Source organism: Penicillium cinerascens (genome assembly GCF_028974065.1).
Source record: "Penicillium cinerascens strain IBT 15544 chromosome Unknown contig_24_segment0_segment0, whole genome shotgun sequence".
NCBI lineage: Eukaryota > Fungi > Ascomycota > Eurotiomycetes > Eurotiales > Aspergillaceae > Penicillium > Penicillium cinerascens.
Window position 1 is genome coordinate 1,888,930 of NW_026695290.1, and position 22,253 is coordinate 1,911,182.

Consider the following 22,253-nt stretch of genomic DNA (forward strand, 5'->3'; position numbering starts at 1 on the left):
GCTTCAACCTTGCGACTTTCCTTCTTCTCTGCATGTCTCTGCCGTTCCAACAGCCATGGCGCCGACCGTTGAAATCGCCATTCCAACTGCTACCCTGTCGAGCACCTCTCCGCCTCATACCGTCTACCATATCACCCTACGTCTCCCACTCCGCTCGTTCACCGTCTCCAAGCGTTACTCCGACTTCTCCGCTTTCCACAGCGCTTTAGTCAATCAGACCAACGCACAGCCTCCAGTGCCACTTCCTTCGAAGTCGTGGTTCTCGAACACCAACTCGAACCCACGTTTCCGCGAAGAGCGCCGCATCGGCTTGGAGGAGTATCTTCGTGCGATCAACGAGGCGCCCGATAGCCGGTGGCGTAACTCGTCGGCCTGGCGAGCATTCCTGAACCTTCCGACCGCCGCTGCGGCCTCCACATCCAATGGTACAAGCAATACGTCTGCGCGTCTCCATGCCGCTATCACAGACCCCAGCTCCACGAACGCCCCGATCACCGATCCGACGCTATGGCTCGACTACTACCGCGACATGAAAGCCCACCTCCACGACTCGCGGCTCCAGCTCTCCCGTCGTGACCAAGAGACCACACCTCAAAAACAACATGAAAGTTCCGCACAGGCAAAGAGTAGCCTCGTTCGTGCAGGGTCTATGATAACCACATTGGAAGAAGGCCTGAAGCATCTCAGTGGCCGCGGAGCGCAAGCCGGCGAGTCGAGCGCATCGTCCAGCCTCGGCGATGGCGAAATCCGTCGCCGTAAGGACCTACTCATCAACGCACGCAAAGAAAAGGATGGACTGGAGGACCTGCTGCACGCCATGGCAACGAAGACCAAGCTCGACCACGCCGTGGCCTCGATGCAGGATAAAGATGCGCTGCTGCGTGGTGGGAACGATTCTTCAAGCGAGGGACGCAGGACCCCCGCACGATCCGGACGAGTTCTTGGCAAGGAAACAGAACGCACGCGCGAGCTTGGTAATGACGGCGTCCTGCAGCTGCAGCGGCAGATGATGCAGAGCCAGGATCAGAATGTTGATGAGCTTTTGAAGATCATTATTCGCCAGCGGGAGCTGGGCACGGCTATACATGAGGAGCTGGAGGTGCAAAATGAGTTGTTGAAGTTGGCGGATGAGGATACTGATCGGTTCGTTATTCTTTCCCACTTCCTATGTCTGGTCAATTTAACTAATCCTGAATCTAGACTGCAATCCAAGCTCGATGTCGGCAAGAAGCGCATCGGCAAGATCTCATAATTTCTAATCTGATGTGAGGACGTATACTTTATCTCCTCTCGACGGCCATGATATACGTCGCAGGCCACCTGCACTCCCATTTCATTTGAGCGTTCATGTTGCGAGACTTCGTTGATTCCTGTCCTTATTCCCAGCACGGGCGACTTTTAGATATTCGAAATTTCGTTTTTTTTTGTACAATCATCACGCAGATAAACGCATGGACTTGCATTCAAGGTTAAGAAATATCGCTTCATGACATGTATCATTCTCTATGCTAGCAACACGCGAAGCAAAGGCTGGGCATAGAGCACATCATCCTCAAGCAGCCGAGAAGAACTATATACCCATGTTAGCATCACCCACAAGTCATAGAAGTCTCCATCAGACATACCTCTTTAGCCTCCTCCTCGGATACCTCCGATCGCTCAGAAGTAGCCTGATCAATAAGCCCGAGCTTACTCTTCCTCACAAGCCACCACAACTCTCGCCGATCCCCACCCAACTCCTCACTCAGGACCTTTCCCTTTAGCACGCGCAAGAATTCATTATAGAGCGCAGGCTCCTCGTAATCCACCAACTCCTCACGCATAGTCCCCAGACCCTCAACAACACGATCATAATTAGCATCACCGAGACTGTGCTTAATCTGCGCCTCGAGAATAGCAGACATCTGCCTAACAGCATCGTGAATGGTGTCGACGCTCTCGGCACGCGAGAGCATCTGCTTAAATTCCGGAACGGCGTTTTCAGCGGAGATCTTGGATCGTTTCGGTTCTTGGAAGAGGAGGGCGTCGACGTCCAGACCGGAGAGGGGCTTTTCGGTTTCGCGTTGGCGTTTGCGGCCTTTGGTTTTCGGTGGGACTGATTTGCTGGTTAGGATGGATGGGATGGGATTGTTGGTAGTTATGGGAGACTTACCTTTCTTGACGTCTGCCGTGGACATTAATTTTTCAAGGTATTGGCTTGATTTCTTCACGAGATCTTCGGGTGGATTGGCGAATTTGGTTAACCGCTGTGAGGGCTCTAAGATGGGGTCGTTGGGATGAACAGCGCGGTATCGCACTGCAGAGTCGATTCGGTGCAGTAATGGGGAGAAAGACTCTTCGATAGGGAGTCCGGGGATGGTGTCCCTGTATTAATTCCTTTGGTCAACTTGCTTGATTTTGAGTGCTTCGATGGATGTACACACCCGTCATCGTCCTTCAAGTCCAGCTCCATACTGTCAACATATTGGCTCATCGCGTCCTTCAAGTCGTCGTTTGGAAGGTTGCGGTGTTCAGTGACAATCTTCCCTGAGACGGTGACCACTTTGTCAAGTGGAGGGAAGCGGTATGATCGTACGTCTTCTGCAAATGGCAGTTGCAATTCAATAAGACATTCGTAGTCCGGCTCGATGGACGGCGCAAGTAGCACGATCATTGGTGGCTTGGCCTCTTTGGTCACTAATCGAGCGACAGCGTAGCTCTCCAGCTCGAAGAGAGCATGAATAAAAGAAGACAACGCGAGAGACGCCTTATCATTTGCTCGCTGCGGAATTATGACGTTGGTGTTGGACATTTCAAGGTATCGATCAAACTGCACGGCCTGATTAGTTTCATCAGAATGGCGAGGGATTGCCAAAGTACCTACCTTGTCGCTTTGGACAAACCCAATGAGCTCCATGCCTGCAAAGGTCTCCAGGTTCGTAATGTTCTCATCAGTCTGGCTGATATGGACGGCGGTGCGTCCATACTCATAGCCCTTTGCAAGGTCGTCTCGCTCGACATCGACCTTGCCTCCCGGTGCCGACTCATCTGAGATTTGATATGTCCGCGATGTTCTCACGGTGGTAAGGGCCTCGCCTTCACCCGGTGCTTGACTTGCAGGGGCATCACCTTCCTCTCTCTGTGTACCGGAGCGAAGGGCGAAGGAGCTTGCGGAGGGGGGCTTGGCGACGTAAGTTCGAAAGTAGCGCTCGACGGGTATGCGGAACGCTGTTTCGTATTTCGAAGCATCGCCAAGCTGGAGAAATCCTTTGAAAGAGGGCATACTCCTCGTCACTTTAATGCGAGGAATGTCCAGCTCTGCGATCGCCTCCTCCAGTGTTCCATAGACGCCATCGCTGCCCTCAACGAATTTGTGGAGAAGAGCCTCATTCTTGGCCTGAATTGCATTGCAATCGTAAGTATATTGCACGCCGAGACACCCGCAGGAGTTGGTTTACCTTGAGAGAATCCTTATCCTCCTCCTTGATACCAAACTCCGGATCGTCAAAGTCCGCCCCGCTGGAATAAATCAGCCTGATCCAAACAAATCAAGATGCCAGAGGACACACATGACAGCAAACTCAATATTGTCATCTTTGATCTTCTTTTGAATCTCATCAATACCGTCACTGTTCATGACGCCCGTGCCATTGGTGACCAGCACAATCTTGCGCTTGTATTTAAGCTTCTTGCAGTAGGCACTAATCATTTGAATCGCAATGACAATTGATGAGATGGCTTGAGATGATTAGTTGACGGCTTCCCAGGATGGGTGGTCATTGTTACATACCATCGCCTTTGTTAGTTTGACTGGGCTTTATGCAGTCTCGCAGCTTCCGAATGTCAGGCATGAGAAACCTAAGCAACATCTCAGTCCAAAATTTTTCCGGTGTACCGAGAAACCAACATACTGCCCAATATTTTGGATCACGGAAATGTTAGAGAAGCTGGGATCCTCCTCGAGCTCATTCGACGTGACTGGGAATCTCTGTTTAGCTAGGCTCACCCGAAGCTTTTGGAACCCTACCATCTGAGCGCAGGGCGACCACCCCAACAGTAGCCGTTTTGCGGCCTGTCCCAACCTAATTGTGTCATTAGAAAGTGCCATTCATGATGGGAGTTCCACATACTGTAGTTGTGATTCTGTCCCAGACATACTGCATGGCCCATTCGAGATCCGTGACGTGACGGCCATGGCGGCGCTCACCCATGGATTTCCCGACATCAACGATGTAGACGGTAGCCTCTTTTTCCGCCATTGTTAGATGATGAGAGATAGAATTGTGGGAAAGCTCAAGAGAAAGGCGCGAAGTAGGCAGACGCGTGATATTTCCTTTTTGGTTTAGCCTCAGACACGCGCACATGACATCACTTGACGCGCGTGGGTTTAATATTTGTGCGTGTTTGTAGTATTCTGGCACTAAAATGTCAAGGGCAATAAAATTACCCATCGCAATTGGCAGTGGATTTAAAAGCTCTTGCTTCCTCTTCCTCTCCAGCTCTCGCCACGTCCAAACTGAACTACAGCCTTGAGCTAGCTCTCGATCAAAACCTCCACTAAAATGACTGACCCTCGCCCCTATCACATCCTCGCGTATGTCTTCAGCCCAACCTTGGAGCAAGATCAAGCTAAAGCTTCCGAGCTCATCAAACCTTACTGACACTCTCCTAGCTACGGTACCCTTTTGGGTACCCAGTTCTACCAAGTGAGCTCATTATATGATCCAAAAATCATCCGATATTGTAATTCCAGCCTGTCTAACCTTACATAGTCCTTCGTCGGTGGTATTGTCGCGTTCCGCGCCCTGCCGCGCCCGCAGTTCGCCAGCCTACAGACTGCCATCTTCCCCATCTACTTTTCCCTGCAGACGGCCTTGCCCGTTGCGGTGGCCTTGACTGCCAGCAGAGGTGGACAGGCACTGGGTCTCTCGGGTCTCGTAGCCCCAGAGAACCGCCTCAACACTTTGCTGCCTATGGCTACCGTCGCCCTGACCGGACTGATCAATCTGTTTGTGCTGCGCCCGTTGACGACGAAAATCATGCGCGAGCGGAAGCACCAAGGTAAGTCTCACTCTAGTTAGAACTTTATCACGTCGTATATTATGGCCAGGACTGACAGGTTCAGAAACCCGCGATGGAAAGAGGAGCTACGATCCCGCTCCTCACTCCAAGGAGATGGTTGCTCTGAACAAGCGCTTTGGCCGTGTACACGGCATGTCTAGCCTGGTCAACATGGTCAGCCTTATCGCTACTGTATGGTATGGTGCGGTGCTGAGCAAGCGGCTGGAGTAAATTGGCAGCCAATGTGTAAAGATTGGATCGAGGTTGTGATTAGATGGCGTATGTACATGAACGGGCCGGATTTCTGGCTGCGATCGCGACTTTTCCAATCGGAATATTGCCGCTTTGACGAGGGCGCTCAGCTTCCTGGGCACTGATAGGAAGTACTCCATACCTTGTACAGGATCATTACTCGGTTATGATTATTTTGCAATCAAGATGCATTCGAGTTTATCTCGAGATAACTAATCGGAATGTTCAGGTCGTGCTCAGTGACCTTGGATGTAGATAATGCATTTTTGCATTTGTAGAGTCGAGTACCTTGCATCCGGCATATTTCCTACCTGCCAACCTTGGAATACCTGGTTGAGTTCCCGGGGCTCGAGACATCGGGGCTTGATGGATGTGGAAAATGATCTACAATTCAAAGTTGAAGGCGATGTGATTAGGTTGACATTCTTCTTTGGGCTCCCCCCTCCACCTAGATTGTCTTGGTAAGTTCCGCCAGATCCAGGAACAATCGATCAAAGTCCACACCAGTGCACCCAACATGCTCGGCAGTCAATTGTAATTACACCTGGAATAGTACCCCACGGCCACAAAAAGCCAACTCCGGGCCGAGTGGAGAAGGCCGTTGAATCACCAAACCCGGAAAGACATTATACAGGGAAAGGGGGCAGATATGACGATCATGAATCATGTACACTCAAAAAGGAGTTGGATACTTGAAAACCGTGCATAATGAGTGGACGTTAAGTGAAGTAAAAAGGTTATTATTGCTGCTTGTCGGGTATGATAACCGTTAGAGGAGTGGCTCCGGCGAACAACCCCGGATAGTTTAACTTCCGGCATTTGGCCAGCCTAGACGGTATTGTGATCTTCACTTCTGAATCCCGTTCAAGTCTTAATTTTGGCTTGTTATTCCTATCGTACAAAAGTACCGAAGACTAATTCTCCCTGTTTCCCCACATGGATTGGAATATTGCCTTATTTGAACACCCTCGGGTCTCCCCTTTTGTAGGGGTTCGACGAGCACAATCACAATGCTACCTCTCTTGCCCTTGCTGGCTGGCATCACGCCTGTGGCAGTCACCGCTGCAGGTCCATCGGCTTGCTCGAATATTACTTCCCAGCTAGGCTCAACCAAAGTTACCAGTAATGAACTCAGTGTCAACTATGTGGAGAGCACTGAATGTTGGAGCACGCTCCAGGATGCCTACAAACCCTCCTGCGTCGTCTATCCCAAGACTGCTCAGGATGTTTCCGTGGCTCTCCAGGCGATCCGAGCGGCGGGCAGTCGCTTTGCCATTAAGGCTGGCGGACACAATCCAAATACTTTCTTTTCATCCGTCGACGCAGGCGTACTTTTGGATCTGAGCAGCATGACTGAAAAGTCATACGACCCAGATACAACGCTCGCCACGTACCAGCCCGGTGGGCAATTCGGCGATATATACGAGTACTATGCGCAGTATAATCGTACCGTGGTTGGAGCGCGATTGGCGGGCGTGGGAACCGGCCTAGCTCTGGGTGGTGGAATGAGCTATCTTTCTCCTCAATACGGCATGTCCTGTGATTCCTTCCGCGAGCTGGAAATCGTCCTCCCCGATGGTCAGATTGTGACCGCGTCCGAGGATTCCAACCCCGATCTGTTCTTCGCGTCTCGAGGAGGTGGCGGAAACGCGTATGGAGTGGTGACCAAATACACCGTCCAGAGTCGGCCTGCCGGAGAGTTTTGGGCTGGAAATCTCATCTATGCCTTTCCTCAAAAAGACAATGTCATCGAAGCGATCGGAAACTTCATCCAGTACAACACGGATCCCAAAGCGGCCATTATCGGCACTTATGAGAAGCTGGGGACGCCTGATCTGAACCTGAATCTGGACGAGGCCATTATCATGTTCCTTGTCTATGATGGCCCCGACCCAGGCGATGCATTCACCAACTTCACCAGCATTACTCCCATCCTCGACACTACCGGTATCAAGACCTACACCGAGGTAGTCAACATGCCAATCCCAATGTCCAGCGAGATTTCGCGTGGGCCCAACATCTTCCGCGTTGGAGTTCACCGTGCGGGTGATGGATCGTATGAAAACGCGCTGGATGTATGGCGCAACTGGGCCGAGGACAACAAGGGCAAATACATCCTGCTTTCACTCGATTTCCAGCCAGTCCCCAAGAGTCTGACAGATGCGAGCAAGGCCCAGGGTGGAAATGCGATGCAAATGCCTGACGGCCCATGGTACTGATTGTGCTATCTGATTTCGACACCGCCTCTCATGAGTGAAGCGGATTTCAATGCTGTTCAGGCTAGCTATCGGGACCTGGTAGCGTCAACTGGGAATGCTGAGGGTCTTCCTCTATTTATCAATGATGCAAACTACGACCAGAACCCTCTGCAGACTTTCTCTGCATTTGAAAAACTGCAAGAGATCAAGAAGAAGTATGACCCGGATAACTTCTTTGCTGACAAGACCGGGGGTTGGTCATTTGCGTAGAGGCTGCACGTTGTATCCAGCCTTTCCTCGGCTACCTCGCAATGACAGGCTGATTGGTGTCGGATCCAGTGATTGGTGTCGGAGACGAGAACAGTTAATTATACATATATTTGACCTGTAAGAGAGGACCTGGAATTTTCGTATGCGGTTAGTTTTGCCTTTTCTGGTTTAGCACCCTAACACGCCTCTCTTGAGCGGGTTCTCCAAAGATGTTGCCTGAAGCAGTTCCAGAGGCTACCAGAGGCTACCAGAGGATCCCATATTTTCAAGGTCGCCCATCAGCTCCGCCTACTTGGACTATTGAATCACTATCTGGATTTGGGTCAAATTTGCTGAGGCGTGATAATCTCCGCTTTCCCCTCACTGAGGCCAGAGTTACGTACCGCGAGAACAGGTGGGTGGTAAGACAAAACGCCAGATTTTCTTCGTTAGCATTAACCTTTTGGTGTATACAGTACCCTTGTAGTTGACTGTGGCTTGCTTGTTCATCTGCACTCGACTTTAGCGCCTTCGTGCGTCTCTCCATTTTCTGAGTTCCGTCTAAGAGCCCATTGAAAGCTTTTCAACCTGCGCTTGCCTCAGCATGTCGCCGCGTCCCCAGGGAGGAGAAGATACAGGCTCCCCAGATGCTTGGATGCGGAATGAAGGTTTGACGCCATACGAGGTCATGTTGCGGTCCGCGCCATTCGACTATCTCACCAACATCGAGGGAGACATCTACAACCCCCCCCCCCCCCCCCCCCCGGCATTCCCGGTCTATTACTTCTTCTACGGAACATTGACGGCTCCAGCAACCCTCCAACGGATCATCGACCTCCCAAAAGAGCCCGAACTGCAGAAAGCCAAGCTCATTGGATACGCGCTCGGAAAATGGGGCGATTATCCTGCCTTGATAGATGGAGAACCGGGCCAGGAGGTCCCGGGATACGCCTACATTGTGCAGTCCGAGGAAGAAGCCCAGAAGCTTGCCCATTACGAGACGAACGCATACAGAGAAGCACACTGCTTGATCTATCTCGTTGACAGCAATGAGCCTGTGGAAGTGTCGGGCAAGACATTCAAGTACGTTGGAGATGCAAATGCCTTGTTGGAACAGCGATTCGACCGCAAACTGTGGTTGCATCAGATGGCTGGGAAATTAGGGTGATCTCATTAGATGCGCTGACTACTACGCTTCCGGTTCTAAAAGGATTGAAATACTCTCTGCACCATCCACCAAAGAGCTAAGTCCAGCGGAAAAATTACATTTATTATTGTCCCAAACCTTATGGCTGATGGCGCATATGTTGTGAAACACTTCTTGAGCTGAGGGGAGAGAAGCCTGAATAGTTGATACGAGAATATGGGTCTATTTTTAAGGGCCTTGGGGTACAACACTTGAGGGCTGTTCTAATTTTCTGCTTGATATTTATTGGACTTGCAGTATTTGAAAACAACGGCTTTATTAGGGTTAATACAAAAACCTTAATTCATTTTGTATTCCCTCAATCTCACGAAGACTCAAATTAAATTAGCGAAGGGGAAGAAATTCATGTAATAAACACATCAATTTTCTACGGTATCAGAAAACCGAGAAATCAATCTCAAAGTCTCAAACGAGAGGTAGAAAAATCTACTCCGAGGCAGTTTAACCGACTTCAGCCAGGTGCTCTGCACCCTAGTAAAACTTGGGAAGAGGCTCCAGCTTTTGGCGGAGGACCCAAACACGGAAGTGCCAGACAGCATTCTTGAGCTGGTACGAGGCATGCTTCCTAGTCGAGACAGAGAAGACTTGGTCCAGTTCTTCTAGGGTAAGAGCTGAGAGGAAGCAGGTTAGTATTATCCATGGAGTAAATTGCACAGAGAAAGTTGAACACTCACCCTTAGTTTCAGGAACGAAGAGCAAAACCAGAACCCAGCCAATAAGACACCAGGCTGCATACCAGCCGAAAGCGCCCTGGGGCTTAAAAGTACTAAGGAGGTGAGGCCAGGTAAAGGACAAAATAAAGTTGAAACACCAGGTAGTAGCAGTAGCCCACGACATGCCGACTTCTCGAACGTGCAGCGGGAATGCCTCGGCGGAATAAGTGAACGGAACCGGTCCTTCACCGGGGGAATAGAACACTTCAAACAAATACATGCCTGTCGTGACCATTGCGACTCTCTTTTTGCTATCCAGAATGTTTGGCTCAATCCAGAAGGAAAACCCTGACCAGAACAAGAAGATGGCCAGGAAGGGGAATGTGAAGAGTAGCAGGTTGCGGCGACCCCAGGTGTCGATGGTGAAAACGGCCGGCAGGGCGAAGACCCAATTGAGAATACCAGTTCCCATGGAGGCCAAGAGTGCAGTTGATAGACTATATCCGGAGTCCTAATTCATTTGTTAGCCGTGTCCACTGGCATAAATCATCCAGCTGGTCACGATCCAAGGGTAAAGGGAATGGCTGACCTGGAAGATGGTGGTGGAATAGTAGGCAATAACGTTGACACCACAGAACTGCTGCATGAACATCACAATCCAGGTAGCTAGTGTAGCACGACGGTTGCGCGGAATAGTAAAAAGCTCAAGGAACATGGTGAAAAAGTTCTTTCCCTTGTTGATCTTGCGCTCCAGTTGCACGGCCACGTAGGCATAGTACAAATCTCTTGCAGCCTGAACGTCGGTGTTTCGTAAAATCTTAAAGCTCTGGTAGGCTTTCTCGATCTTGTCATGCTGGATCAACCATCTGGGGGACTCGGGGCAGATGTAGACCTGGGAACAGACAACGAGGGGGAGAACGACGGTAGATCCCAGCATGAGACGCCAGCTTAGATTGTCATCGAGATTCATGAAGGCAACTCCCATGATATTACCAAGCATGATACCAAAGGCCGTCCACATTTGCCACATCATCACGAGAGCACCTCGGATTGGAGCTGGTGAGCATTCGGCGGCGTAGACCGGTACCGTAGTTGATTTGGAACCAATTCCCAGGCCAAGAACGAAGCGGGCAATGAACAGATTCACCCATGAGTTGCAAAGTCCCTCCCAGATCGAGGCAATGGCCGCGATGAAGCAAGAGATGAAGATTGTTCCACGACGGGCAAAGACTCGGTTCAGAGGCTCGGTCAGCCAGCAACCGAGAATAGCGCAGGCCAAGTATGGTGCGCCGACGACAAGACCGGTGAGATTGTCGTTACCTTTGATACCAAGTTGCTATTAATGTGTTAATCCTCCATGTAATTCTCAGTGCCTGTAGTGTGATCAATACCTTTAAGTAGATCGCCTGAGCACCGTTATTGACGGTCTCATCCATACCCTGGACGGCGGCAGCGAGAGAGCACATTACTGGTGAAAATAAAGCATCAGCAGGAGTCATGACCGTTGTTCAATGCCGACATACTTGCAAGAAAATAGAGTTGCCATGGCTGCGACCATTTATGGGTGTGTTCTCGGATGAGAGCCATCCTCTCGGTTTCATCCAACTCCGGAAGACTTGCTGCTGATTCAGGGGTCTGTGAGATGAGCGCGCCCTTTTGGAAGACTTTGAGGTCTGCCATAAGGTCGTACTTCAAGCAGAATTTCTCGACATCTCGCAAGAGCTGTTCGCGGGGAATACCAGCTAGCGGGTTCTCGAAGACGGCGTTCAGATTGTTCGCTCCGCGGCCCTCGATCTCAGGCAGTACATTCTCCCTCTTTTCCTGGTGGATAAAGCTCGGCGGGTTCTCGTCCAAGCCATCGCCCTTCGTTGTTCCGCCCTTTTCGAATTCATTCATATTGAACTGTGATCATTCAACCGTTGAAAATCACGAATACCTTCATGTTAGAAGGTGGATTTTTGGGGCACCAGCGCTTTATGTGTGGAGGCCATGTGCAATAACCGGCCCTCAGGCCGGAAAAATACATTAAATCTGACATCTTATGGACCAGATAGGCCAATCACATCGATTACTGCTCTTCTGCAATTGCGGCATGGGCCGCAACTGGTAGACGGGCCTACCAAAAAGAGTGCTGGTGGCTGCAGCAGGCCTGGTTCAAAGAATGCATTTCCCTGTTATTCGCGAGTCACTGCCAGATGAGCCAAAGGAGCCACTATAGACGTGGAGAAGGGCGTGCTATTGCCCCCGCCACGGAGAGAATATGGGGATGGGTGTGGGGATCGTGGGTCACCACGCGAATGAACGCCAATGACATGGAAGACTCTGTGGGGGCGTGCGGGAGGGCGCTGCTAGTGCCGCTGAGCATTACCAGCGGGGCGATAAAGAAGCAATCGAAGCATTGCTGCTGCAGTGAGCAGGGCCCAGGAAATGATCGTCGGGTCGGCCTATTACAGATGTCGCGGCCGTCGATTGCGTCACGTCTCCAGGCTGGCAACGGTGAGATCGCAGCGATCCGTGCGGGGAAAGCGTATTTTCTTAGTCAAAATACCACTGGTGACCCTATGGTTTCGGGAATCGTCCGCCACTGACGGAGGAGACTCCCCGAGCGGGGGGTTAGGGGGAGGCGAAGAGCACCAAGAGCCCCAGGATGAGCGCAGCATGGCTTACGGGCATTTCTTGCCGGAACGTCTTGCCGGAACGCCTTCCCGTCAAAGGCTGGCTTGGGCCAAGGCTATCTCAACTCCATACGATCACTCCCCTTGCCGTATTTGTTGGTGTACGACGCCTTAAGGCTGCAGTCTTATGTAACCGATTCGATCGGGACATGGGCCATTGTAACTATATCCCATACTGCTTACGTTACGCGTCTATCCTTCCTAACTGAAGCATGTTTCCCTCCAATAATTTCTACAATAAGGTTTGGTATTCTGGATCATTAACGCCCATTGGAGACGATCAGATGTGGGCGAATCTTTTCATATGCATAGTCGGCCCAGGTGTCAACCAACCGTTTGGCCGCATCAGGTCTTCATGACCGAAGCCTACCTACCTTGTACCTCATGAAGGTGCACAAAACATGGCCACCCTGATGCTTTCAATAAAAACTCTACATCGAGTGGAAAGTTTTATCCACATTGAATGTGGGTACATTGTCATAGAGCCACGTAGGCAGAGGGAGAGGCCCAGTACGTTGGCACCCGTGTTCCAGGTACCGCAGACAATGAGCAGCTGCATAGCGATGCCACAATTGTGTTTGATCTTCAGATATGCATCAAGCCTTGCATGTTGGTAGCAGAGTCTTAATAGCGAGGAGACAATTTCAATGATCTATGCTTCTCTATTGACTGCTTGAGATGATACTTCAGGGATGTGGTTCCTACTTCCCTTGAAAGAGATCTCAAAATTAAAACCTCAACTAAAAAGTTTTCGGAATCTCATTTTCAATTTTGATACCTCTCAAAACTTGAAATTACGCCATCATGAGGGAACTTTTACTTCCTGGGATAGTATTCTTCACCTCTAGCCTCTGGGGCTTCTATGGAAGGATCCCGTTCACCGCAGTCGAGCCTTCTCGCCCCTTCATGGATCGAGCTGTTGGATGCGCTCAATTGGCAACCGCCGCGTATACTATAGAGCAGGTTTATCAAAATCTCACCTCAACAGCTGTCACCAACTACACCGACATGCCAAGGCGCGACACCCCCGCGCGTGTCGTCATGCCCGACATGGATACCATATGCAATGTCACACAGAAATCGCCCGAACCTGCAGTAACTCGGACTCTTATCGGCCACGAGGCATTCACCTTTCCTCCCAATTGGACAGCTCAGGCTACCTTGACTATACCTGAGCCCGCCCCTGAAAAGGATTCCTTGTTCGAAAATGGGACTCTACTCATGCTGTTTGCGCTTTTGGCTCTTGGCCTTAAACAACTTTTCAACTACGAAGTAACGGACTTGGCCAACAAGTTGAATTCATTGATCACACAACCTCCTGGCTGGGTCTATAATGTCGTTTTCAATGCTGTTCACACTTCCGTCGGCCATGCCTTTCACGCTTCCATCGAAGCCTTCAGCAATCACCTGCAACGAATTGAAGCAAGCAGCAGCCAACTCAGGAACCAATTATTTGGATTGGGCCAGGATTTGGACCTCCTGCGAGAGCAGTGGATGGCGGAAAGAAACGAAATACGCGCTGCGCAAATTGATGTCCAAGCTAGTATTCGAAATGCAGTCCGGGGTTCTATCCAGAACGCAGTTCATACTTCTGTCCAACCTGCCGTCCAGGCCTGTATTCAGAATGCAGTACAGACTTGCATACGGAGCGCAGTCCAGGTCGTCGCCGCACATACCTCCGGGAGTGCGTCTGAGACCAATAGCGAGACCTTGATGAGCATAGTTGATGGCGTACATGACATTCAGGAGGCCATCACAAGCGAATTGCGAACTCTGAGCGGTGCCGTTGGTCAGTGTGAGGAGGTATGGAAGGACATAGCCGATCGACTCGCCAGACCTGGAGAGAATCTTCCCGAGGGCATCGCCCAGGCCATTGCAGAGAACCTTTCCGATCCTATCGTCAAGGCTTTTGCAGGGCATCTTGCAAGATCGAGATCAAGATCGGGAAGGGGTATGACTACCCCAAGCACCGCCAATGGAGGTGACAACGGAGGCGACAACGGGGTCAACCAAAATGAGGAAATCCGCGAGACAAGCCATGAGGAGAACAGCAATGGGGACACTAACGGGAAACATGACCACAAAGAAGAGGCTCAGAATGAGGAGGAAACTTGAGCGTCGTGTATTTTCAAAGACGCTTGAGAAGACCGCCTGAAAGGTGCCATGTCCATGTTCATTTTTTTTCTTTGCGCGATGTGATCTTTTCCTTTGCCAGACTCAAGATATGGAGAGTAAGAAAGGAGATAGGATAAGTTCAAGATGTTTTTTAAAAAAACACCCCCGGGAGTCTCAAAGTCAAGTATAGTGCGGTTAGAGCCAATAACACAGGTGATCATCATGAAGCAGCTCATTCAACTAGATATTTCCGGCAGGCTGTTTTTAACATCTCAATCCGTCTCTGAGTATGAATAAAGACCTCTCGGTACATATCCAGACTCTGCTGCACCACTTCCTGCCGTGTCTTGGTACCCGCACAGATCTCTAACATGCGCAATTCCATCTCCTTGCGAAGAAAAGGCTTGCTGAGGGAGATGCTATTTGTAAGGCCCGCAACAACGTTGTCGTATCCTTCCACAAGCGCAATGCCCAGCCGGGTCGGAATGAGTTCCTCAACCTTACTGCGGCCGCTACCTCGCTGGTGCACGACGACGTATTCACGCTCTTTGATTTTTGCAATGTGTTCTGCCATGGTTGCGTCGGTACCAATTCCGTTGGCATCCATGAGGCCGATGAGTTCGGGTTCTGTCAGGTAACTCGGCGGCGTGGTCTTGCCTTCGGCAATATTCGCCTCGGTGGGCTCAAAGGTTTCTCCTTTCTCAAAGTTGGGGAGCTGCTGGCTGCTCTCCCATTTATCGTAGACGTAAACGTCGAGATAGTTCCTCTCCAAGACGATCAGGCCATTGGCATGGAATAGCTCTTCGCCATATTGGATTTCGATCTCTGTGCCATGGCCTCTGGCGTCCTCTGAGCAGCAAGCGAGGAATCGCCGGACCACAAATTCATATACTTTCTTCTCATTTGCGTTTAATTGGCTTTGCGAAACCCAGCACACGGGATGAATGGGTGGATGGGCTTTATCGTTATGACGGCCAGACCGAGGGGTCCTGAATTTTCCGTCGATGAGTCTGGGGGAATATGTTAGCTTCGGGTTCAGAAATGAAAGTACACAAAAACTCACTCTCGGGCATATTGGCCCCATGCATCATCGGGATACTGCTTCTCAACCAGCTTCTTCAGGTCAATGGCCTTGTCGAATTGATCTGTCTCTGTTCGTGGATAGCTGATGTATCCCTTGGTGTAGAGCGCCTCGGCAACTTTCATAATCGTCTGGCTGTCCATGCGGAGAAAACGACTGCCCATCATCTGGAGATCCACAGTTGTCAAGGGTAGGGGGCGCCATTTGCTCTTGGGCTTCTGGTTTACTTTTGTGACCTTGGCTTCCTTGGCCATTAGGCATCGCTCCAGCATCATCGTGACAGCTGCGCGATCAAATAGATGAACACGCTTCCAGAGGAAGTTCACCTTCTTCCCTTCTCGCTGATGCATGACCTTGATGCTCCAGAATGTTTCTGGCTTGAAGTTTTTCACTCGTAAGTACCGATCGACAACGAAACCCAGCGTAGGGAACTGGCATGATCCTGTAGAGCGTTAGTATAAATCCATAAGAACCATGGGAGGTATGTCACCATAGCTGATGATTTTCTCTTTCAATGTTGCGGCAACCGCCTGAAGCTGAAGAGTCTGCAGACGAGTAAAAGCAGCGCCAATCCTCAAGTCAAGCTCGATTCGGGCAGCCACCGCATTAGCTTGGAATTCATCTAGCTCGACGGGTTCCCTCGCGGCGCGAAGAACGTGACTGAAAAACAAGAATCATTTGAATCAGTAAAAGGATGATCATGCCAACCAAAAACCAGACTTACGCTCTCTCCGTGTTGCTGAATTTGGCTCGCTTCACTTCAATTCGAGAATTCCCGGACCTTGCCTGATTCCGGACCTCAGAACCAATGTGTTCTCCCTCCCTATCGCAATCGGTCCAGATAAACAGCGCCTTGCTGTATCTGGCTTGGTTGCGAATGTTCTCTGCAATTGGCAACTTGTCCTATGGCGGTTTTAGCAAAGTCGTTCGCTGTACTGTTCGGCTGATCACAAACTTTATCAACAGACTCCTGCACTGGTGCCTCAAACAGAGACCCAGGAGGACAAGACATCCAGCCTTTGTACTGGCGTTCGAAATCCAGACCGGTGAGGTGACCAATCACACTGGTCATGGTCACGGAGCAGTTCCCCCAGGGACCGCCGAAGTTAAATTCGAACTCATAGTTCTTGACATATTGATTGCCGCGAATCGCATGCTGTTCAAATTAGCCCCGATTCCACGCGATATGCGGAGCACTCACTGTCTGGAAAGAACCACCGGACATGTGCGTGGCCACGGCACGGGCAATGGCAGGTTTCTCTGCCACGCAGAGAATCTTACGGGCCATGATGAGCCAGCACTCAGTTAGATGGGGCCCATCCGCAGCGTAGGTGATATCCCAACGGGGAAATACTTTGGGACGCGAAAGTTGGATGCCTGAGGACCCACGGCGCGTCGTCCTCAGGCATCAACTCAGATGTCACCATACCCAATGAGGCAACCCAAACATTAACCTGCGAACCCCGAACTTGAGCTTTCCCACCTTTCTCAATAGTTCCGTCCTTGTTCGTCGGGCCCCGAGATGTCGAGCCTCCCGCTTCCTCGCGTCGAGTCCCTGGTGGACTGCACCAACTTTAAGCTCACCGTCCTCCCCTACCTTGGCCAGCTGGAATGGCTCCCAGCCAGCTTGCGCGAAGCTGGCCGGGATGTGGATAGCTTGAAGGCCGTCTACCTCGCCACGAACCCCTTCGTTTCCGCGCTTGCGCTTAGCTCGGTCTTGGCTGTGCTTTTCTTCGTGGCTGCCGAAATTAATCGGAACTATTCTCAGGTGGACCGATTCTGGAGCATTTTGCCCGCCCTGTACAACGTGCACTTCGCCGCTTGGGCGCGTTTAGCCGGAATTCGCACCGAGACTTTGGATACCATCGCTGTTGTCAGCGTTTTGTGGAGTGTAAGTATTTAGCTGGATGCGTCTATGTTCAAATGTGCTTACTTGTGTTCCGTTGAACAGATCCGTTTGACATTCAACTATTGGCGCAAAGGGGGATACTCCATCGGTTCAGAGGATTATCGCTGGCAGATTGTGCGTTCGAAGGTTAACAACGGCTTCCTGTTCATGATATTCAACTTCTCGTTCATCGCTGTGGCCCAGTCTCTGCTGCTTCTTTTGATCACCGCCCCGACCTATGTCTTCGTGGTCGTCGCGGAAAACCAGGGTCCCGAGACCTTCAGTCTCGCCGATCTGGCCTTCTCCCGCGCCGCTTTATTCTTCATTATCATCGAATTCTTCGCCGATCAGCAGCAGTGGAACTTCCACACTGCAAAGCACGAGTACCAGACCAATGCGCGCATTCCGGAACAGTTCAAGGACCAATACAGTCCCGAGGACCTAGAGCGTGGCTTTGTTGTCAGCGGCTTGTGGTCGTGGTCGCGCCATCCCAACTTTGTCGCTGAGCAGGCAGTTTGGCTCACTATGTACGCCTGGTGCGCCTTCCGCACCGAGACCTATGCCTCGTGGGCTGGCATCGGTGTTTTGGGCTACCTGGCCATCTTCCAGGGAAGCACTCGTCTGACCGAATCGATCAGCGCTAGCAAGTATCCCGAGTACAGCGAGTACCAGGCTCGTGTGGGCCGTTTCATCCCGCGCCTGTCCGTTGAGGCCAAACAGACCAAGCCTGCGAAGAAGGCCGCTAAGCACCGCAAAGGTGTTGAAGAAAAGAAGAGTAAATAAGTTAGAGGGGTATAATAAGGTGGACTTTAATGCTGATATACCAAGGGCGGATCTGGAATCGTGATTTTTGCACATCTTCCGTATGTAGAATTCTTTTTGAATGCTTGAATCTCATTACAAATCGATTGCTATTCTCACAACTTAGAAAGACCAGAATATTAGGAAGACAGATAATGCGAGTGAGGTACTAATATCATCCAACACAGATGCGATACGCCCGGGGTACAAAAACAAGTGAAAGGAGCTCCTTAAAACTCGAATTAGGACTGAGCAGAAGCAAAATCACTTCAAAGTCAAGCTTCACAGATTGATGGTAGGTGAAATTTTCTCGAGCTTCTCCCATAGTTCGTTGAAAAAGGCTTCTTGGATCCGTGCGCCTTTGGTGTTTGTAACGGTACAAGACGGTCTGAATGAACATCAGCAAGATGATGATGAGAGGAAGATGGAATATGATGGTCTTACCGCTTCACCTGACAATTGTCAAGGTACTGACCACTACTTTCTTCACCAGACAGAATCGCATGAACCAAAGCCCGGCTCCCCTCCTCGGTACTGCGAGCCAGCATGCGCTCACTGAAACGCAAAGCAGCACTGTTCAACTCTCGCATCAACTGAGACTTGCACCAGCTGGGATTCGGGGTGTTGATGACGACTAAGGGCTCCTTGCCTTTCTCCAGCTTGTCCGCGAAAGCCCTAGCCGCAAAAAGAACCAATAGCTTCGACAAGGGGTACCGCATGGCCATGTCTGCCGTTTGCTTGTTGTTGAGCCGGGCGAATATTTTATCTCCATGTTCCACATCAATCTCCTTCAACGGTGCAACGTAATGCATGGCCGAGTTCACAATCGAAACACGAGGAACGATGCCAAACTTCGAGGCGGATTCACGTAGTTTCGGCAAAAGCAAGACAATTAGTAAGAACGTGCTAACTACGTTGACGGTGATTGTTCTCTCGTTATCCTCTGCCATGGTGAAACTGTTTGTGGCCAATCCAGCGTTGGCCAAAAAGACGTCAAGACGTGGAAGTGTTGTTACGCGAGTCGCGAAGCTTTCAACGGAGCTGTAGCGATCCATGTCCAACTCCCAGACTTCGATTGAGCTTTCTTCACGTCCGGTAGCCTCCAAAAGCTTCAATCGAGCAGTTTCGCCCTTTGGAACGTTTCGTACAGCCATGATGAGACGATCAACTCCTAGGCGCAAAATATGGCGACTGGCTTTGTAGCCGAGACCTTGATTTGAGCCGGAAACGATAATAGTCTGACCTGAGAGGTCACCTTCTGGAACAGGGAGTCCAACGAAGATATTGGAGTATGCATTGGAAGCGTTGCTTCTGTACCTTCAAGGCCGATTCATGGCCCAAACAACATCAAACGCACAGTTATGGCTCGAGCTTGGAACAGTTATCCGCCTTGCCTTTTGAATGGGCTACCATCGTGACCCCAATAAGATGACCAACATACCCAGGTTCGAAGGAGAAATGCGCCGCCGCGTCTGGCTACATATTTTTCAGATCGATGCACTGGTTTCATTCCAGATGGGTCTCCCGAGCACGATTCCAACAGAGTATTGTGACACGCAAGTTCCAAGGAATTTGTATGATACGGACCTCCATGTGGGCATGGAAAAATTGCCTCCTTCCCGTCCATTCGCGGAAGTTACACCTATACTCTATGGAATCGTCAAGTCTGGCATCATGAGGGCTTTTAAGAAGATTGTGGCTCATACACAATCTCTTGCTACTCCTGGCTATGACGAGATCCTTGCTTTGCATCACGAAATGAATGAAGTATACGGGAGGACCCCAGTTATCTTACGCCGAAGAGATGTCTGCGAATCTTTCATGGACTCTTCAGACATCATTCTGGAGCGATGTACGCTTGAACTACTATTTCTCAAGGGCATTGTGGTGCTTCATCGACGCTACATTCGACACGAGCCCCAGAATCCTACTTTTGAACCCTCCCGCCGCTTCTGCTTAGAGGCCGCTCTTGAAATTCTTGCCCGGCAAGCAGACATATACCAGGCAGCTCTTCCAGGAGAGCGCCTACACGAGGATCAGTGGATGGTCACTGCTCTGACCGTGCATGACTTTCTCTTAGCAGCCATGGTACTTTGTCTCGATCTTTCCGTAAGGATGGAAACTCTTCAGGAAGACAACCAAAATTTCGCATCAGAAAAAGTCCGCACGCTTCAAATCACTCAGCAGATATGGGCAGCAAATGGTGATTTCCCTCCTTAGTCACAACTAGCCTCGTTAACGCTAGACCTGATGGTTCAAAAGGTGAATGAGGTTCTGTTCAATTCCGATCGAAGTCTACATCCCCAAAATGCAGAAACACTTCCTTTTTCTGGGGTTGAGCTGCCATACATGGAGGCAATGTCGGATATGATTGACGGCACGGAGGCTCTGGATTGGGTGAGTCAACTTACCATGACGATTCTTTCCAGGCTAACTAGTGCGATAGTCTTTGCTAGATCAATTTTTTCAGAACCCGGGAGCGAACTCGCCTAGATAAATTTGGAAAATCAGGGTTCACCAACAGATTATCAAGAAGCACTTCCAATTGGATAAACTCTTCTATGAATCGAGCGAGTTGGAGTACCATATGATTCAAAACAGCCATCATATTACCCTTTCGAATAGCTAGGCCAACTCAAATCTTGATTTCTTACGATTGCTCGCAGTCGCTCGTCGTCGTTCCTCCGCCAGTGTCCGCTGTTCGTCCTCACCTAGAAGATCGTCCACCAGTCGACACATGTCTACCAATGAGTCCAGTTCACTGTCACTTCCTTCAATCCTCTCTATCAAATCTTCAACCCAACCGCCCCAGTTCGGTCCCAATTTCATCAGAATAAATTGGCACCACAGCCATTCCGTGCCCCTCTTACCCTCCTGATTACACTCAATTGCGTGGCAGTATTGCACCATGAGACCAAGAAAATCCTTCATGGAAGCGCACTGCTCATACTTGAGATTGAGCAAGTCGCCTATACCCCGCATAGCGCAAAGGGTGGTAGCCGGGACTGAAGAATACGTCTCCTGCAGATAATACCAAGCTCCGGGCGTGTTCCACCAAAAGTGGTCACAGAGATCTCGACGTATCTCCCGGGATATGCTGGAGATGATAAGGAGCCACGCCTGCTTGTTGAGGCGGGCCCATTGTGCGTGATAGCAGCTGTCTGATGGTACAGGGCTCAGACTTTGCGATATAATCGGCCATGCGTTGGACTCAGTAAGCTTGCGCCGCATGTCCCTGGCCCATAGGGCATAGTTCTCAGGCCCAGTAAGCTTGTCATCCAATTCTCTCTCTTGGTAGAATCGCTTCACTTTGGGAGCGGGGATTCGCGCAAGATGTTGCTCTGTCATGTTCAGAGATGTCTCTGTCACCGTGGAAGGTGCTGACTGCTCTATTCTCCTGCTTGGAGGGCTCGGCCAAGAGTAAGATCCCTGCGTCGGTGACTTGCGGTGGCTACCGCAGGTCGATGTCTCGCCGGGTGATAGTTGTCTTCCAGGTTGCAGCCCCAAGCCGATCGTTCTGTCGGGCTCCACGTTCGGTGCATGTAATTCTTGTGAATGGCGTGGTACATCGAATGACCAGTTCCGTAGATAAGGAATATCCCATTCCTTCTCAGTGAGCTCCCTTTCTTCGTCTGTTTCATCGTGTATCTGTCCTATATTTTTCCTTCTATCTTTTCGAATCTTGGCGATTGACCTTTCAGGAGACTTCCAGTCTTTGCGCGAGGGGTGGTGGTGATCGAAGATGCCGGTATTTGACCTCTTTTGGAGTTTTCGGACAGATCCCTGATTAGCAGTCTCACGGCGAGACTGTCTGAACATTCTTGACCTACGTTCGGACCCTCAATTAAATAAGAATAATGCGAATTGCTGCTACTCATCATCGCTAGGCCAATCCATCAGCTGGTCATATATTCCTCCAGAACTTCCTTTGTGTGCGTCCTGTCTTGCTATCGTTGTTGGAATTGCGAGACAAGTCACCCAGTTTCATTGTCAACATGATGTTACACAATTCCCAAGGTGGTATATCATTAAGGGTCATTTAACAGTTTACGTGTCTCGCCAGGCCAATCATTCGTCGCTGAAACCAAACAACA

General features: G+C 50.4%; 12 protein-coding genes across 12 annotated transcripts; 6 read left to right on the forward strand and 6 right to left on the reverse strand.

The window, feature by feature from the left end:
- Window positions 1-55: 55 nt before the first annotated feature.
- On the forward strand, window positions 56-1,252 carry N7498_003816 (Qc-SNARE protein; the record flags this gene model as incomplete). Its single annotated transcript, XM_058450878.1, has 2 exons — window positions 56-1,143; window positions 1,201-1,252. 2 exons carry the CDS (start codon window positions 56-58, stop codon window positions 1,250-1,252), a joined length of 1,140 nt encoding a protein of 379 aa, XP_058310340.1.
- Window positions 1,253-1,552: 300 nt separating this feature from the next.
- On the reverse strand, window positions 1,553-4,238 carry N7498_003817 (ATP-dependent DNA helicase 2 subunit KU80; the record flags this gene model as incomplete). The annotated part of the gene is made up of 11 exons (XM_058450879.1): window positions 1,553-1,570; window positions 1,626-2,095; window positions 2,153-2,364; window positions 2,424-2,809; window positions 2,864-3,376; window positions 3,438-3,498; window positions 3,549-3,717; window positions 3,770-3,837; window positions 3,891-3,957; window positions 4,007-4,061; window positions 4,110-4,238. 11 exons carry the CDS (start codon window positions 4,236-4,238, stop codon window positions 1,553-1,555), a joined length of 2,148 nt encoding a protein of 715 aa, XP_058310341.1.
- Window positions 4,239-4,541: 303 nt separating this feature from the next.
- Window positions 4,542-5,271, forward strand: N7498_003818 (DUF4149 domain-containing protein; the record flags this gene model as incomplete). The annotated part of the gene is made up of 4 exons (XM_058450880.1): window positions 4,542-4,573; window positions 4,652-4,685; window positions 4,752-5,040; window positions 5,105-5,271. 4 exons carry the CDS (start codon window positions 4,542-4,544, stop codon window positions 5,269-5,271), a joined length of 522 nt encoding a protein of 173 aa, XP_058310342.1.
- A 1,031-nt stretch (window positions 5,272-6,302) lies between these two features.
- N7498_003819 (FAD-binding oxidoreductase) lies at window positions 6,303-7,760 on the forward strand (the record flags this gene model as incomplete). Its single annotated transcript, XM_058450881.1, has 2 exons — window positions 6,303-7,504; window positions 7,577-7,760. 2 exons carry the CDS (start codon window positions 6,303-6,305, stop codon window positions 7,758-7,760), a joined length of 1,386 nt encoding a protein of 461 aa, XP_058310343.1.
- A 583-nt stretch (window positions 7,761-8,343) lies between these two features.
- N7498_003820 (gamma-glutamylcyclotransferase family protein) lies at window positions 8,344-8,907 on the forward strand (the record flags this gene model as incomplete). Its single annotated transcript, XM_058450882.1, has 1 exon — window positions 8,344-8,907. One exon carries the CDS (start codon window positions 8,344-8,346, stop codon window positions 8,905-8,907), a length of 564 nt encoding a protein of 187 aa, XP_058310344.1.
- A 510-nt stretch (window positions 8,908-9,417) lies between these two features.
- Window positions 9,418-11,495, reverse strand: N7498_003821 (sugar porter family MFS transporter; the record flags this gene model as incomplete). The annotated part of the gene is made up of 5 exons (XM_058450883.1): window positions 9,418-9,557; window positions 9,621-10,110; window positions 10,189-10,935; window positions 10,991-11,067; window positions 11,123-11,495. 5 exons carry the CDS (start codon window positions 11,493-11,495, stop codon window positions 9,418-9,420), a joined length of 1,827 nt encoding a protein of 608 aa, XP_058310345.1.
- A 2,228-nt stretch (window positions 11,496-13,723) lies between these two features.
- On the reverse strand, window positions 13,724-14,194 carry N7498_003822 (uncharacterized protein; the record flags this gene model as incomplete). The annotated part of the gene is made up of 1 exon (XM_058450884.1): window positions 13,724-14,194. The coding sequence occupies one exon, from the start codon at window positions 14,192-14,194 to the stop codon at window positions 13,724-13,726; it is 471 nt and encodes a 156-aa protein (XP_058310346.1).
- Window positions 14,195-14,621: 427 nt separating this feature from the next.
- Window positions 14,622-16,758, reverse strand: N7498_003823 (DNA topoisomerase 3; the record flags this gene model as incomplete). The annotated part of the gene is made up of 6 exons (XM_058450885.1): window positions 14,622-15,399; window positions 15,453-15,912; window positions 15,961-16,130; window positions 16,195-16,373; window positions 16,426-16,626; window positions 16,672-16,758. The coding sequence occupies 6 exons, from the start codon at window positions 16,756-16,758 to the stop codon at window positions 14,622-14,624; spliced, it is 1,875 nt and encodes a 624-aa protein (XP_058310347.1).
- A 234-nt stretch (window positions 16,759-16,992) lies between these two features.
- Window positions 16,993-18,141, forward strand: N7498_003824 (DUF1295 domain protein; the record flags this gene model as incomplete). Its single annotated transcript, XM_058450886.1, has 2 exons — window positions 16,993-17,361; window positions 17,422-18,141. The coding sequence occupies 2 exons, from the start codon at window positions 16,993-16,995 to the stop codon at window positions 18,139-18,141; spliced, it is 1,089 nt and encodes a 362-aa protein (XP_058310348.1).
- A 300-nt stretch (window positions 18,142-18,441) lies between these two features.
- Window positions 18,442-19,635, reverse strand: N7498_003825 (uncharacterized protein; the record flags this gene model as incomplete). Its single annotated transcript, XM_058450887.1, has 3 exons — window positions 18,442-18,547; window positions 18,604-19,470; window positions 19,601-19,635. Coding segments are annotated over 3 exons (1,008 nt in total), but the record flags the coding sequence as incomplete, so codon positions are not given.
- On the forward strand, window positions 19,618-20,379 carry N7498_003826 (fungal specific transcription factor domain-containing protein; the record flags this gene model as incomplete). The annotated part of the gene is made up of 1 exon (XM_058450888.1): window positions 19,618-20,379. The coding sequence occupies one exon, from the start codon at window positions 19,618-19,620 to the stop codon at window positions 20,377-20,379; it is 762 nt and encodes a 253-aa protein (XP_058310350.1).
- Window positions 20,380-20,784: 405 nt separating this feature from the next.
- Window positions 20,785-21,978, reverse strand: N7498_003827 (uncharacterized protein; the record flags this gene model as incomplete). The annotated part of the gene is made up of 1 exon (XM_058450889.1): window positions 20,785-21,978. One exon carries the CDS (start codon window positions 21,976-21,978, stop codon window positions 20,785-20,787), a length of 1,194 nt encoding a protein of 397 aa, XP_058310351.1.
- Between the last annotated feature and the right edge of the window lie 275 nt (window positions 21,979-22,253).